This window comes from Pinus tabuliformis, chromosome 3_2 (genome assembly GCF_031772625.1).
Source record: "Pinus tabuliformis cultivar Carrire ecotype Pingquan chromosome 3_2, CPIR1, whole genome shotgun sequence".
Classification (NCBI taxonomy): Eukaryota; Viridiplantae; Streptophyta; class Pinopsida; order Pinales; family Pinaceae; genus Pinus; species Pinus tabuliformis.
The window spans coordinates 152,998,325-153,012,703 of record NC_142302.1 but is presented as its reverse complement, the minus strand read 5'-3'; the positions used below and the strand labels follow the sequence as shown (position 1 = coordinate 153,012,703).

The following is a 14,379-nucleotide window of genomic DNA, read 5'->3' as shown; positions in this document are numbered from 1 at the left end:
CATTTGTTCACCAGCCGGGCCTGCCATTGTGATCCCATGACCGGAGAACCCTGAATCCCTTCCGTCGTTCTCCCATATCCACTGCTAACTCCAGCTGTTACATTTCTAAAGGAGGGGATCTCTCCCCTCCCCTGCCGCTCCTCCATTAGTTTAGTCAGATCCCCAAAACTATCTACCCTCAGTCTAGCACCCCGTCAAAACAAGTATGTCTGTGCGAATTGTCACCAAGAAACCCTTATGCGTTTTTACACATCTCATTAAAAGTTACCGAAAAACCGTAATCGCTCATATAAAAATTCCTAAGCCTATATTATTATAACAATACATATTTACTAATTAATTTTTTTATAATAAATTAGAATAGTTAAAGATATTATTAAGTATTTTTTGAATATATATATATATAACTTATATTAATGATTTTATTATTAATAACATATAGTTTAAAATAATTATAATTAAATTTTCTAAATTCAAGTTTTTGGGGTTATATTGTTTGGAGAAATCCTTCCTCGATTCCAATCACATAAATATTTTACTTCTTATTAAAAATTGATGCTATTAACATTTCTATAATCATTGAGTTTATTTACGAGTAGTGTAATGCCAAACACAAACGATACGATTTTCTATGGAGGGGAGGACTCGTGACGATCAGAAGGCGGGGCAGGTGTTTTAGAGGTCATCATATTTTTAAATTCCGAGAAGTCTAAGAGACCGTTGCCGTCGGAATCATATGAGTTTATCATCTTCTGGCAATTGGCCAACTCTTCACCCTCCGTCAACCCCAAATTAGATAGCACCTGTTGAAGCTCCGTGGGAGAAATGAATCCATCATTATTCATATCGTACACCTTAAAAGCCTCCCTCAAACCATCGCCCCCATCACCGTCGTTTAATTTATCTTCAAGAATAGACTCACACACCCTAACGAATCCGTCGAATGTCAAGCTTCCGTCTTCGCTCTCAGATATTGGTGCAACCACATATTTCAACTCTTCTTCCGAGATGTCCATTCCCAGTCTTTTCAAGTAGCAATTAATTTCAGGTACAGTCACCTTCCCGTCCCCATTTTCATCCAACATCTCAAACAATCTGCGGATATTCTGTGTGTCTGGACAAAGCCCCATTTACGCTGTAAATTATCTGGAGAAAGTTACTTAGTGCAACGAAACGTGTATTATATGGTAATTGCAATCTGGGATTTCAGATATTATGCGATCTCTGAATAGAAAGCATGAGGGTGGAAATGCAATTTATAGTTAAAATGCTATGCTCCAGAAAGGTCGCCCTAGTCGTACTCCGCCAATCGTTGTGACCTTAGGGTGCCCTGAGCTTATCTAGATCGCTGATTCGTTGAATATTTATTGCCGAATTTTTGGCGAATCAGTAATCGAGATAAAGATGCCGACCTTAGGGTCACGGCATGATTTTCATGGAAATTTTATCTCTAACAAATTGAAAAACTCCAAGTTGATCACTCTATTTAGAGCTGCGATTTTATCGTTTTCGATGGTGTCATAATCCAAAACCGATGATAAGTTTAAATATACGCCATTTTACGATGAGAAGTTAAATATACACCATTTTACGTTTCGGTGTTGTATATATAATGTAATTAAACCTAAAAAAGCTATATAAAACATTTGCAATAATAATTATAATTATACAAGTATTAGTATGTGTTTTTAATAATAATTATAAAAGTATCAGTATATTCTTGTTTTATCAATGTGCAATGAATACATGAGCATTGGTGATTTTAATTTTATATATGTTTGGGTATGTTTATTAAAAGTGTATTAGTGTAAGTTAGAAATAATGCAGAAATGGTTATGTGGTTGTAACGCATTTTCTTAGTTTAGGAGTTGTTCCTAGAATTTAGGAGGTTGTTTACAACTACCTATTTTTCAGTGATGTATTTAATATGTAATATTCATTCATGTAGGGTAGAGTGAATGTGAGCGAGAGTCTCCTCCTTGTTTGTTGAGTGTAGTCTCCAGGTGGTGTTCTCACCTGTGAGCTGCAACTCCTTCTGATTAATTCAAAGTTTAATTATTTTTATCTTGGTATCAGAGCTTAGGGTAGAGATAGCCTTAATTATTTATTTGTTTTTTTCTGGGATGTATCATTAGTTGCACATCTGTACATGTAGAGATAGCTGTGTGATCAGGTGGAGCTGCAGTAACACCTGAAGCGAGAAGGCATCAGATGACTGATCATCACTGAGCCGAAGGAAGGGTTGGAGCGAAAATTCGGAGCGGATTTTTTTTTTTTTACAGAAGGTGCAGTGATTGGCGCGGTTTTTTCAAGAACAGTCGCGCAAATTAGCGCAGATTTGGGGCTGTAAAACGCGCCAGAGAAAAGAATGATCATTTTGGCGCGGATCCGTGGTCGATAAGCGTGCCAAAATTCCTGCACTCCGTGAATTCTCATTTTCCGGAATTGGCGCGGGTTTTGCGCTGTTTTGAGCGCCATCCCTTTCTTTCTGTAAATCTGCAATCTTTGTTGCAGATCGGAGTTGCCCAGTGGAGGCACGTGAAGGTTTCTGCTCGGTGGCAGCAGATTTGATTTGCCCGTTGGTGGCGAATTGAGGTCCTTGATCAGCTCGGAGGTAGCAGATCGGATCTGCCCGGTGGTGGCGAAGTGAGGTTCTGTGATCCGCTCGGTGGTAGCAGATCAGACCTGCCCGGTGGTGGCGAATCAGAGCTCTGTGATCTGTTCATTGGTAACAGATCGGTTTTGCCCGGTGGTGGCATAGTGAAGTCCCTGATCTGTTTGGAGACAGCAGATCGGACTTGCCCGGTGGTGGCACAGAGAAGTTCTTGATCTGTTTGGTGGTAGCAGATCGGACTTGCCCGGTGGTGGCCAGTTGGAGTGTTCAGCAGTGCGAAAATGAACAACAGTTTGGAATCATACCTCCATGAGTCCGGCAAGCTCGTTGGAACGAATTTTTCCAACTGGAAGTTCAAAATGCAAACCTTGCTGGAGAGTGCGAACGCATGGTCGATCGTCTTGGGAAATGAGCAGAGATCCGGAAATACAACCCAAGAACAGGATTGGGATAAAAGAGAAACGAAGGCAAAAGTCATACTGAAGATGTCTGTCAAAGACAACATTATCCCTCATATTCGAGATTGCAAGTCGGCCGCAGATATTTGGAGCACGATCAAGGGTCTGTATGAGACACAGAACACAAATCGTGTTCTCGCACTCAAAGGAAAATTGTATGCACTGAAGATGAATGAGAATGAATCTGTTGATGGATTCACAGCCAGAATCAAGGATTTGAAAGACAAATTGGGATCCATTGGAGAAAAGGTATCAGACTCAGATCTGGTTACCCTCACACTGAACAGGATGACCGATGAATATCAGACATTCATCTCAGGGTTGTCAGCGAGGGAGAAAGCCCCCTCTTTTGATGAGCTGATAGCGATTCTGCTCCAGGAGGAGGAGCGAAGACAAAACTTGAAAACCCAGAGCAATGACCTTGCTCTGATGGCAAAGAAGAGACAGCACAGATGAAAGCAGTGCCAGCACCAACATCAGCACCAGCAACCGCAGTAGCAGCAGAAAGGGGTCAACTCCTTTCAAAGGAGACCATCTAGAGGTATGAATGATAACTATGCTAAGAGATGCTTTTACTGTGGAAAGCCTGGTCACCAGATCAGAGAGTGTTATAAGAGGCAAACAGATGAAAGGAGAGGTAAACAGCAGAAGCATCAAGGCTGTTTTGCTGAAGAAGAGGAAGACCACAGCTATGATCTTCGGCTATTTACAGTCGACTGTGCACTTTCAGCATCAAGAGGAGATGAGGACAATACATGGTATGTCGATTCAGGCGCATCCTCGCACATGACTGGTAAGAGAGAATATTTTGAGTTTCTTGAAGATTCTACATGTGGATCCAAAATTTATTTGGGTGATGACAGTGGGTATGAGATCAAAGGTTGTGGGGATATTCCTGTGAAGCTACCTTGTGGCGATATCAAACATCTCAAAAATGTTCTATATGTTCCAGGAATTAAAAAGAATTTGATCTCTGTCTCTATGATAACAAACCAGGACATGCAGGTACAATTCTTCAAGAATGGATGTGTCATTCAGGATAGCAAATTGGAGAGAGTTGCAACAGGAGTACGCGTGGGGAATTTGTATAAACTGGATGCAAGGAGCATGCCACGATAGGCGATGGTTGCAGCAACATCAACAGCTGAGAATCTCTGGCACCAGAGATTTGGACATATCAATCTACAAGATCTCATCTTGCTCAAAAATAAAGGTATGGTCGATGGACTTCCTGCTTTACATAATATCAAACTGGAATGTGATGGATGTGCATTAGGGAAGATGCATAGAGATGAATTCCCTGTGCATGACAACAGAGATTCCCTGTGCATGACAAAGAGACATCCTAGAACTAGTGCATACAGATATCTGTGGACCTATGCAGACTAGGTCTTTAGGAGGTGCATACTACTTTCTACTGTTTATAGATGATTGCACTAGGTTTTCTTGGGTGTATTTTTTAAGCAAAAAGAGTCAAGCTTTCCAATACTTTAAAGAATTCAAATCTATGATAGAGAACCAAACAGGAAAGAAGATAAAGATTCTCCGCTCAGATCAAGGGGGGGAATACAGATTAAATGAGTTCATGAACTTCTGCAAGCAACATGGGATTATACAACAGTTCACAGTGCCACAGACTCCACAGCAGAATGGAGTAGCAGAACGCAAGAACAGGACCCTTGTGGAGTGCGCGAGAAGTATGCTTCAAGGTAAGGGCATTTCTAATGGTCTTTGGGCAGAAGCCATTAATACTGCTGTTTATTTAAAGAATAGGAGTCCCACCAAATGTCTAGGCTTCAAAACCCCCTTTGAAGCATTGTTTGGACTCAAACCAGCAGTTGGTCATCTGAAAATATTTGGATCTAAAGCTTTTGCTCATGTACCGAAAGCAGATAGGAAAAAGCTAGATCCCAAAGCCTTGAAATGCATATTTGTAGGATATGGCACAGAATATAAAGCATACAAATTATATAATCCTGTGACTCATAAAGTGTTTGCAAGCAGAGATGTCATTTTTCATGAACAGATAGGAGATGGAAAGGAAGACTCTAACGGTGACAGCCACATTCCGTTTCTTATAGAACTGAACAGTGATGAAGAAGAAGAAGAAATGGAGCAGGAGCAGAAACAGGAAGAAGTAGCAGCAGATAGCTCAATAAGTGAGGATGCAGGCCCAGACGGTGTTGAAACAGGAAGAGTTGAGGTAAGTCCTTTACCGAGAAGATCAGGTAGAAAGACTAGACTACCTGCAAAACTCAGAGACTATGCTTTAATGTCCAAAATTTTAAATATTGTAGAACCCTCAAATTATGAAGAAGCAAGTAGATCAGATGAATGGAGGGCTGCAATGCATGAAGAAATGGAATCCATATATAGAAACCATACTTGGGACTTAGTTGAGCTGCCAGAAGGAAAAACCCCTATAGGTTGTAAGTGGCTGTATAAACCTAAGATAAATGCAGAGGGTACTGTAGAAAAATTCAAAGCAAGACTGGTAGCAAAGGGTTATTCACAACAGGAAGGAATTGATTTTGATGACACCTTTGCCCCTGTAGCTAAACTTAATACAATTAGAATGCTAATCTGTTTAGCAACAAAACATAAATGGAAGCTACACCAGTTAGATGTTAAATCTGCATTTCTGAATGGAGAATTAAAAGAAGAAATATATTTAGTACAACCTCCTAGTTTTGTGAAAAAGGGGAAGGAACATTTAGTGTGTAAACTCCATAAGGCACTCTATGGATTGAAACAAGCACCCAGGTCATGGTATGACAAAATTGATTCATTTTTTGTTCAGCATAGTTTCCATAGGAGCCTCAATGATCCAAATCTGTACACCAAGATAAATAAACAGAGGCAAATCATTTTGATTTCTTTGTATGTGGATGACATGATAATAACAGGAAATGCAAATAGTTTAATCAAAGAAATCAAGCAGCAAATGTCACAGGAATTTGAAATGAAAGACCTTGGTGATCTTCATTATTGCCTAGGATTGGAAGTGTGGAAAGATTCTGGTCAAACTTTTCTAACTCAAGGAAAGTATGCCAGAACCCTGTTGGAAAGATTCAGAATGGAACAGTGCAAAACAGCAGCAACACCATTGCAGCAGAACCTCAAGTTAAGCAGTGACGATGGTACAAAACAGGTGGATGCCACTTTGTATAGACAGCTAGTGGGAAGCCTGATATATCTTACGACAACTAGGCCTGATTTGGCATACTCTGTTAGTGTGCTGAGCCAGTTTATGTCCAGACCACTCGACAGTCACTGGAATGCAGCGAAATGTGTGTTGAGGTACCTTAGTGGTACTTGTAATTATGGTATTTTATACACTGACAGTTCTGATGTTACTTTAGCAGGGTATTCTGATTCTGATTGGGCAGGTAACCTGGACGATCGTAGATCCATCACAGGTTATGCATTTAGCATCGGATCCGGGGTTATTTCATGGTGCAGCAAAAAGCAAAGCACTGTAGCGTTATCGTCATGTGAAGCAGAGTACCAGGCGTTGTGTGCAGCTACATGCGAAGCCATTTGGTTGAGGAGATTGCTTACTGATGCAGGCGAAGGACAAAAAGCAGCAACCAGCATCAAAACTGACAATCAAAGCACAATAAAGCTTGCATACAATCCAGTTTTCCATAAGAATACTAAACACATTGATACTCAATTTCACTTTGTACGAGAAAAGATACAGTCTAAGGAAATTTGTGTGGATTATTGTAATACTTGTGATAATTTAGCTGACATTTTTACTAAGCCTCTAGGGCGAGTAAAGTTTGAGTTATTTAGAGGGATGTTAGGTGTGCAAAGTAACCCTTTCTCCATTAAGGGGGGGAGTTAGAAATAATGGAGAAATGGTTATGTGGTTGTAACGCATCTTCTTAGTTTAGGAGTTGTTCCTAGAATTTAGGAGGTTGTTTACAACTACCTATTTTTCAGTGATGTATTTAATATGTAATATTCATTCATGTTTTTCAGTGATGTATTTAATATGTAATATTCATTCATGTAGGGTAGAGTGAATGTGAGCGAGAGTCTCCTCCTTGTTTGTTGAGTGCAGTCTCCAGGTGGTGTTCTCACCTGTGAGCTGCAACTCCTTCTGATTAATTCAAAGTTTAATTATTTTTATCTGTGCACGATACAGGAACAACTCTTGGAAAAAGAAAAAACCATGCAACAAGTAGTGGAAAAGAAAAGCTTCCGCTAAAAAAAACCTTTGTTTCTTCTTTTTAGTTGTAATAAACATCTATCCTAAAAAGAAAAAACCATGCAACAAGTAGTGGAAAAGAAAAGCTTCCGCTAAAAAAAACCTTTGTTTCTTCTTTTTAGTTGTAATAAACATCTATCCTAATGGCTGAAGTTTTTTTTTTCAAGTTGTATCATCTTATAAACTCAACTATTCACAATTAATTTTATATTTTTTAAACTAAATTCATATGTTAATTAACATTGTCAAGTCAATTATGTATTTACTAAATATCTTACGCTACCAATTATGTGCATCTTCGAAAGAAGAATGTGTGATGAAAAATATTTTTATCATACAAATAATGTTGGCAACATTATATATATATGAGAGTTGAATGTGATTAAACTAGCATTTGCACCAAATGTTGCAAAGAAAATGCCGTAAGGTATAAATTCGAAAAGAATAGTGAGATATAGAAGATCATTGAATATAAAAAATAGTAAACAAAATATAATAAATTGTCGGGGCAATTCTGTAAAGTCTTTACAAACAAATTCATTAATTTTGTAAGCCATAATCACCCTCTTCAGGTAAGGTATGAAATATTTTTTATGAGGAGAGGAACACTGAAAATTTTGAAGAGACATCTATGAAATTGCGTAATGTACTTGCAGTGAGCCAGACACCGAATTATATAATACAAATACTCTTCCCAGTTAAAAAAGTAAGAGCGGCAATGTGTGCTCCTGTAGACTTTTGTAACAACCTTGCACAATTTTAATTGAAGAAGGATGAAATGCAACTTTACAAAGAGTAAGTTGAGGGTAAAACAATAGCATGCCCTTATGACCTATGCATCAAATTTGCAAAGGAAGCGAATTAATACCAATGAATTACTATCGAGATTTCCCAAAATATTTACTGATTTGCAAAAATGAAGGATCACAAGAAATGAAATTGATTAGCACACCATTAAAATGCAGAACTAAGTAAACTGTGAATTCAAGAAAATTGATACGTGCTTTAATATCTCAATGCTACTGTGTGTCAAACCAAAAATACAGTGTGGGAAAGATAGCAATAACACCCGACACAGAAACAAAAATTTACCCTTGAAACTAAATGCTAGAAAACCAACAACAATAGAAGGGTTTTTCAACTCTTCGTGAATTCAGAAAATGTAGACTATATGATTTGTCTATATCTATAGCTACTCCTAAGTGGGAACTTGAACAACTACCTGGTGTATGATCTCTTTCACTCTGCTGGTGAAACTCTTGTCCTTTTGGATCAATCGATCTAGGTTAGGTTCATCATGTCCAGAACAATACACTTGGTAGTGTTTGTTGGGCTAACGGAATTCAAAAGCATCAAAATACTTGTCGCGTCGAGGGAATCAAGAGAAATCAACTAACATAGTGAATAACAAAGAAGCAAACTAAACAACTGGAAAAGATTTCAATTTTAGAGCACCTACCTAGTTTTTTTATAAATTAATTTAATTGGGCGTTCAGTCTCTCTCTTTATATATATATATGAAGTGCATACACACATACACAATGAGTTCTGTAAGTGTCATTTTTCTATAAAATGCACGATGTACCTATTAAAAATCCTGGGTAGATGATGAAACTGTCCCCAGGATCGAAATCTCAACCCATCTCGTAAAGGGTACCACAAAAATTTTATTTTGTTTCTAACAGATCTTAATCCATACCAAGTGCATTTGGATCCGTCGTTTAGCACTGGAAGCCAAGGGCACCCAAAATCCGGAAATGATGGAGTCATGAAAGGCATGAAGCAACCCTTACAATCGCAGCTATCAAAGCAGTACCAGAAAAACAATATGTATATTTACTAAGAAATTAGTAAGTACTAGTATGTGTGGTAAAGGGTGTCATTGAAAACCCATCTAGCAATAGCACCCACAACAAGAAACATGTAGAAATTCAACAACAATAGAAAACTTGCAAGAGACTTCACCACTTTGAATGCCATTATAATTATAAAACTATGACTGCTTAACAAACTATAAGTACCGACCAAATGGGGCTTAATTTGGAAATGACAAATTACCAATCTATACCATACACTAGATTCTTAATTTGTAGAGGATGAGATCAAGCTGACAACAATGGTGGCTGGAGATTTTCCGGACTGCCTATTAGTGTGAGAACATGTGAAAATGGTCATGAACTTTCTGGCATTGTAGATTCCATTAGAAGTGATGTCTGTGTCCAACATTTGCCAGAAAGTCAACATTTTTCCTCCACATTAGCTGCAAAAATAAAGATGAAGAAATGATGAAACTCAGATTTCCTTTGTAGTAAAAATCAATCAGCTTGTGAAGTTAATTTTGACACTTTGAATAATCCAGACAAAAGCTTGAAAAAAAACTTCAATGAGAAGTTCTCTGCTTAGCAGTCAATCTAGGGATATTTATATACAAAATAGTACAAGGATTTGTAAAAAATGTGGATAGTGGCAACAACTGATATACCCTGACACCATGAACATATCCTCATGTGCTTCCAAACCACCTGAAAGAAAGCATTGAAATTTCTACCTCGTTGGACTACTCTTTTAATTAATATAATTGACACCGGATGAGCCATCGATCTCACAACATTAATTCCAAACATATTTTTTTTGGCATACAGAACATGTGGGCCTGCCAGGCTGAGCGAGTTATGGAACGGACAAACACAAACATGGGCATGAATACTATAAATCAATTCCAAACACCAAAATTCTAGAGTCTAGAGGCCAGAGTTAGTGATGGGACAAATTTGTAATAGAAAAATTCCTGGAAATAAGTCAAAAAAGCATGCTTAAACGCTGCAAAACGTCAGATGATTATGCTTAGCGATCGTTATATATTAGGAAAGCCAGAACACTATCCACGTTGTAGAAATTTGTTCCATTCCACTGGCCAAGCTTAGGGAACCCTTGAATTGTGTATAGTTATCAGATGTTGGTTTTCAACATTCAAATCTTGTTGAAGTTATTGTGCTAATCAAGCTCAAAATTTCTGAGTAGGTACAGGAATGGTTTCAGCAAAGCCTGTTAATTAAGGAAAGTGTAATGAGAATGGCTATCTCAGGCTAATTGTCAAGAACAATTTGACATTTGGGTACCAACCTGCAGTAGGGAAGTTAGGTCCCCACACGAGTTTTTCCTGTTCTTTTGGGCATTGTGTTTCATTCAAGACTGCCATCTAGTGGGAAGTTTCATGCCCCTTTGCTGAATTTGGAGATTATGTTGCTGTTAATTGATAGGAATGGCAGTTTTGCTTTAGTTTAAGAAGTTTTGGGTACCCTTTAGGCTCACCACTGTGATGAAAATGGATGGGCTAGGGAGCTGCATGCAATTAAAACAAGCGTGCATTATGCCCCTGAATTTGAGTGCTACTATTCAAAAGAATGCTAATACACCCATTGCATATTTAGATATAGATGAGCTTGTCTTAAAATTAGGAAGGGAAAATGAGTATGATTTAGAAAGTGATATTACAGTCACTGGAGTAGAGGCTCCACCATTCCTAGCGTTGATCAATTTTTTTTGTTGGAAAAATAAGGTATAGGTTAAGCTTAACATTATTAGTTAATGCATTAGAAGATGACAATGCAGGGAACAATACACTTCAATGTGGGGTTGTCCAGGAGACAAATGCTAAGTTGGGTTTTTCATCTCATCACAATATAGTGAAGGAGTCCACTATTACTACGGATACAAACCAATCTGAAGATATGGGTCTTGCAAAAGGCATGGATACCCTTTCTGGATATTCGGAGAAGGAAAATGATGGGAATGTAAACCGTAACCTGAAATCCAGTTGGAAAAAACCTCCAAGTCCTCCAAGAAGAGCCAGGGATGCTTCCAGGGAAAGGTATATGAATAGTATTTCTGATACATCTTTGCGAAGAAAAGCAAGGCTAGAAAGAATGAAATCTATAAGAAACCGCAAGTTTGCAAAGCCTTCTTCAGAAAAAACAAGCTTTTGGGCCCTGTTTGTTACTCTTTCCTTCGGTGTTATTATGATAACTAAAGGTAGTCACTTCTCTTTTGCTTCACAATTGTCTCCTTTGAAGTTAAAGATAAATACTTTTATTAATTAGAGGATCACGACTCTATATTGTTCTTAACCTAAAAGAAAAGAAACTCTAGCCCACAGGCAGTGTATCCATTAGATTGATGTCATTGCAAGGATCATAGAGTTCTGCATGTTGGTTTTGTTTCATCATCTTATTCTGAATGTAAAATGCGATTCTCCATTTTCCTTTTTCCACTCTGGCAATTTGATTTTAAGGTTTTATGCTGGCAAACGTCAGGGACCAAACATAACTCCATGCTTATTATTCACCCATGATATTACTTGTATTTGGAATAATTGTTCGAGTAGTTTCCATAAAAAGTTTCTGATTTCACTCTCTGTTAGGCATATTCACCAAAGCTTATTCTCTAGTCAATAGTGTCATAGCTTGAAATAGGATTTTGCAATCCTATCGAAATCTTTAAGTAAATTTTGCTATAAGGATTGATATTTTGCAAGCCCTATTTTTACTTCTGTTATGTCTGCCTGATGAATTGGATCAGTGGGAGAAGATTATGTTTTCTTCCCATGTTGCTTTTCAGGTATGTTTTCACAAGGCACCGGTACCCTGCAAAATTTATCCCCAAAATCACAACAAGCAAGTCAATTGTCTATGCACAATTTCACAAGTCTTGTCTCAAATAATGAATCAGCACCGGCCAGTGTAAGCCTCTCCTACCCGCCATTGCTTTAATTCCTCAAATTCCTATTTTGTTGATATCAAAATAAGTGGGGCCAGAGATTAAACTAGGACTAGGCCAAGGAAAATAAGAATTTTTCTGCTACTAGAGATTCAATGATCCTTAATATGGGAATTCTCATGCTCGTTACTTTTAGGTAGTATTCTTACAGTAAACATATTATGTTAGAAAAACTGAAGACATTCTCTCAGGAATTGGATGCTATCAAATTCATAATCAATGAACCACCTATAGTTGGTTGTTCTTACGTTGTCTGTAGTTTTGGTTAGCTCTTATAGTTTGCATCATTAATTGGTTAAAAAACATGGAATCTGCGGTTTTTTTTCTTCTTCAACTAATACATAATAATCTCATTTGCCACATTAATGATGACGTGGACATTTTAGGTGGGGCAGTGGTGATGCCTACAAGTCTGGCCAATCTTACACAGTTCACACTTTCTCAAGAGCATCAACAGTCATTTATTATCATGTGTCCCAACCATAGTATCCAAGTATCGAGACCACATTTCATTGATAATCACATAAGCAACCATATTAACATAATTCATTCCATGCATTCTAATTAGTTCCATAGACAGGATTACAGACAACATCTCATCAAACTCAGATTTCCTTTGTAGTAAAAATCAATCAGCTACAGAAAGGTATTTTTGGTTGCTCCAGCTTGTGAAGTTAATTTTGACACTTTGAATAATCCAGACAAAAGCTTGAAAAAAATCTTCAATGAGCAGTTCTCTGCTTAGCAGTCAATGTGGGGATATTTATATAAAAAATAGTACAAGGATTTGTAAAAACTATGGATAGTGGCAACAACTGATATATCCTAACACCATGAACATGTCCTCATGTGCTTCCAAACCACCCGAAAGAAACCACTAAAATTTCTACCTCGTTAGACTACTCTTTTAATTAATATAATCGACACTGGATGAGCCATCAATCTCACAACATTAATGCCAAACATATCTTTTGGCATACAGAACATGCGGGTCTACCAGGCCGAGCGAGTTATGGAACAGACAAACACTAGTAGGACTACTGTAAATCAATTCCAAACACCAAAACTGTAACGGCCGGAGTGAGTGATGGGACAAATTTGCAATAAAAAAATTCCTGGAAATAAGTCAAAAAAAGCATGCTTAAACGCTGCAAAATATTTTTATCATACAAATAAAGTTGGCAACATTATATATATATGAGAGTTGAATGTGATTAAATGAATTGGTGAATCTACGCGATTGAAGCTAGGGTTACACAGGTTTTTGACTATCTTCATGCTACCGCTGAGGTTCATGGCTCCGAAACAAATCAGGTGCTCACGCCATGGCGTGGAGAGAGGATACGTGGCTATCCTGTGCGCATAGTCGGGCTTCTACCACCGGCGCTGAATGTAGGGGATGGTTCTCTCCCCGGCTTCGCTATTGGATCGACCTCGAGGGTGCGTATGAATGGACTATTTGCTGGTATTTTCTTTCTGAGTCGGTATCAGGCCCCTTTCAATTTCCTGCCCTGCATATTTCCACGTTTATTTGATAATAGTGCGTGCAAGTTTTGTTCAAAAGAATGGGGTTTATATTAGTGGGTTTTCTTCCGGCTCCTGTCCCCTTTTCTTTTTCCCGCTTGTAAGTTTTGTCTCGAACACAAAACATACAAGAAACTCAAATATCATATTGAACTCAAACATACAAGAAACTCAACTATCCTAATTTTTTTGTCAGAGAAAAAAAACCAACATAACTTTATATTAAGAGTATATAAAGATCATCAATACATATTCAAGATTCGGATGAGGAATTATTGGAGTCCAAGATGCAAATGGAACATCCGTCTCTTTCAAAGAAACAGTTCAAGGGAAGACATCAGCGTCAGCAGAACAGAACCAAAATATTCCAGGCCTTTATATTGTAAGACAAGTGGAGAAAGTTTCATCTATGAAAGTAATATTTTTTCTTTTGTGTGTTTTCAATTTAAAGTAGATATTGGCAGATTTAATGGTTTTTGCCCTAAACCGAAAGTTTTATTTCAATGGATTTTTCTAGGTATGGACTCCAAACTATGACATATATCTTTGTTTGAAAGGTTTTTTCATATTTTATTTTAAAACACAAAAAAATCTGGATTATGCTTTAAAGGAAGGGTCTTGGTTCTAGAGTAGAGCTAGGCTATTTACTACTCTATGGTTCTTTGAATTGGATTTCAACATTATGGTGGTTAGGCTTCCAAGCCTCTCATTCTCCATCATAAATTCCTTGAAGATATAGGAAACACTTTGAGAAAATTCAAAAGAATAGATTTATAAATAACATAAAATGG

At 37.8% G+C, this 14,379-nt stretch overlaps 1 protein-coding gene and 1 pseudogene across 1 annotated transcript; one reads left to right on the top strand and one right to left on the bottom strand.

Annotated features, from left to right (window-relative positions):
- Positions 1 to 629: 629 nt before the first annotated feature.
- Positions 630 to 1,130, bottom strand: LOC149180270 (calmodulin-like protein 2 pseudogene; annotated as a pseudogene).
- Positions 1,131 to 2,895: 1,765 nt separating this feature from the next.
- LOC149180269 (uncharacterized) lies at positions 2,896 to 3,528 on the top strand. Its single transcript, XM_089413833.1, has one exon. The coding sequence runs from the start codon at positions 2,896 to 2,898 to the stop codon at positions 3,526 to 3,528; it is 633 nt and encodes a 210-aa protein (XP_089269959.1).
- Positions 3,529 to 14,379: the final 10,851 nt, after the last annotated feature.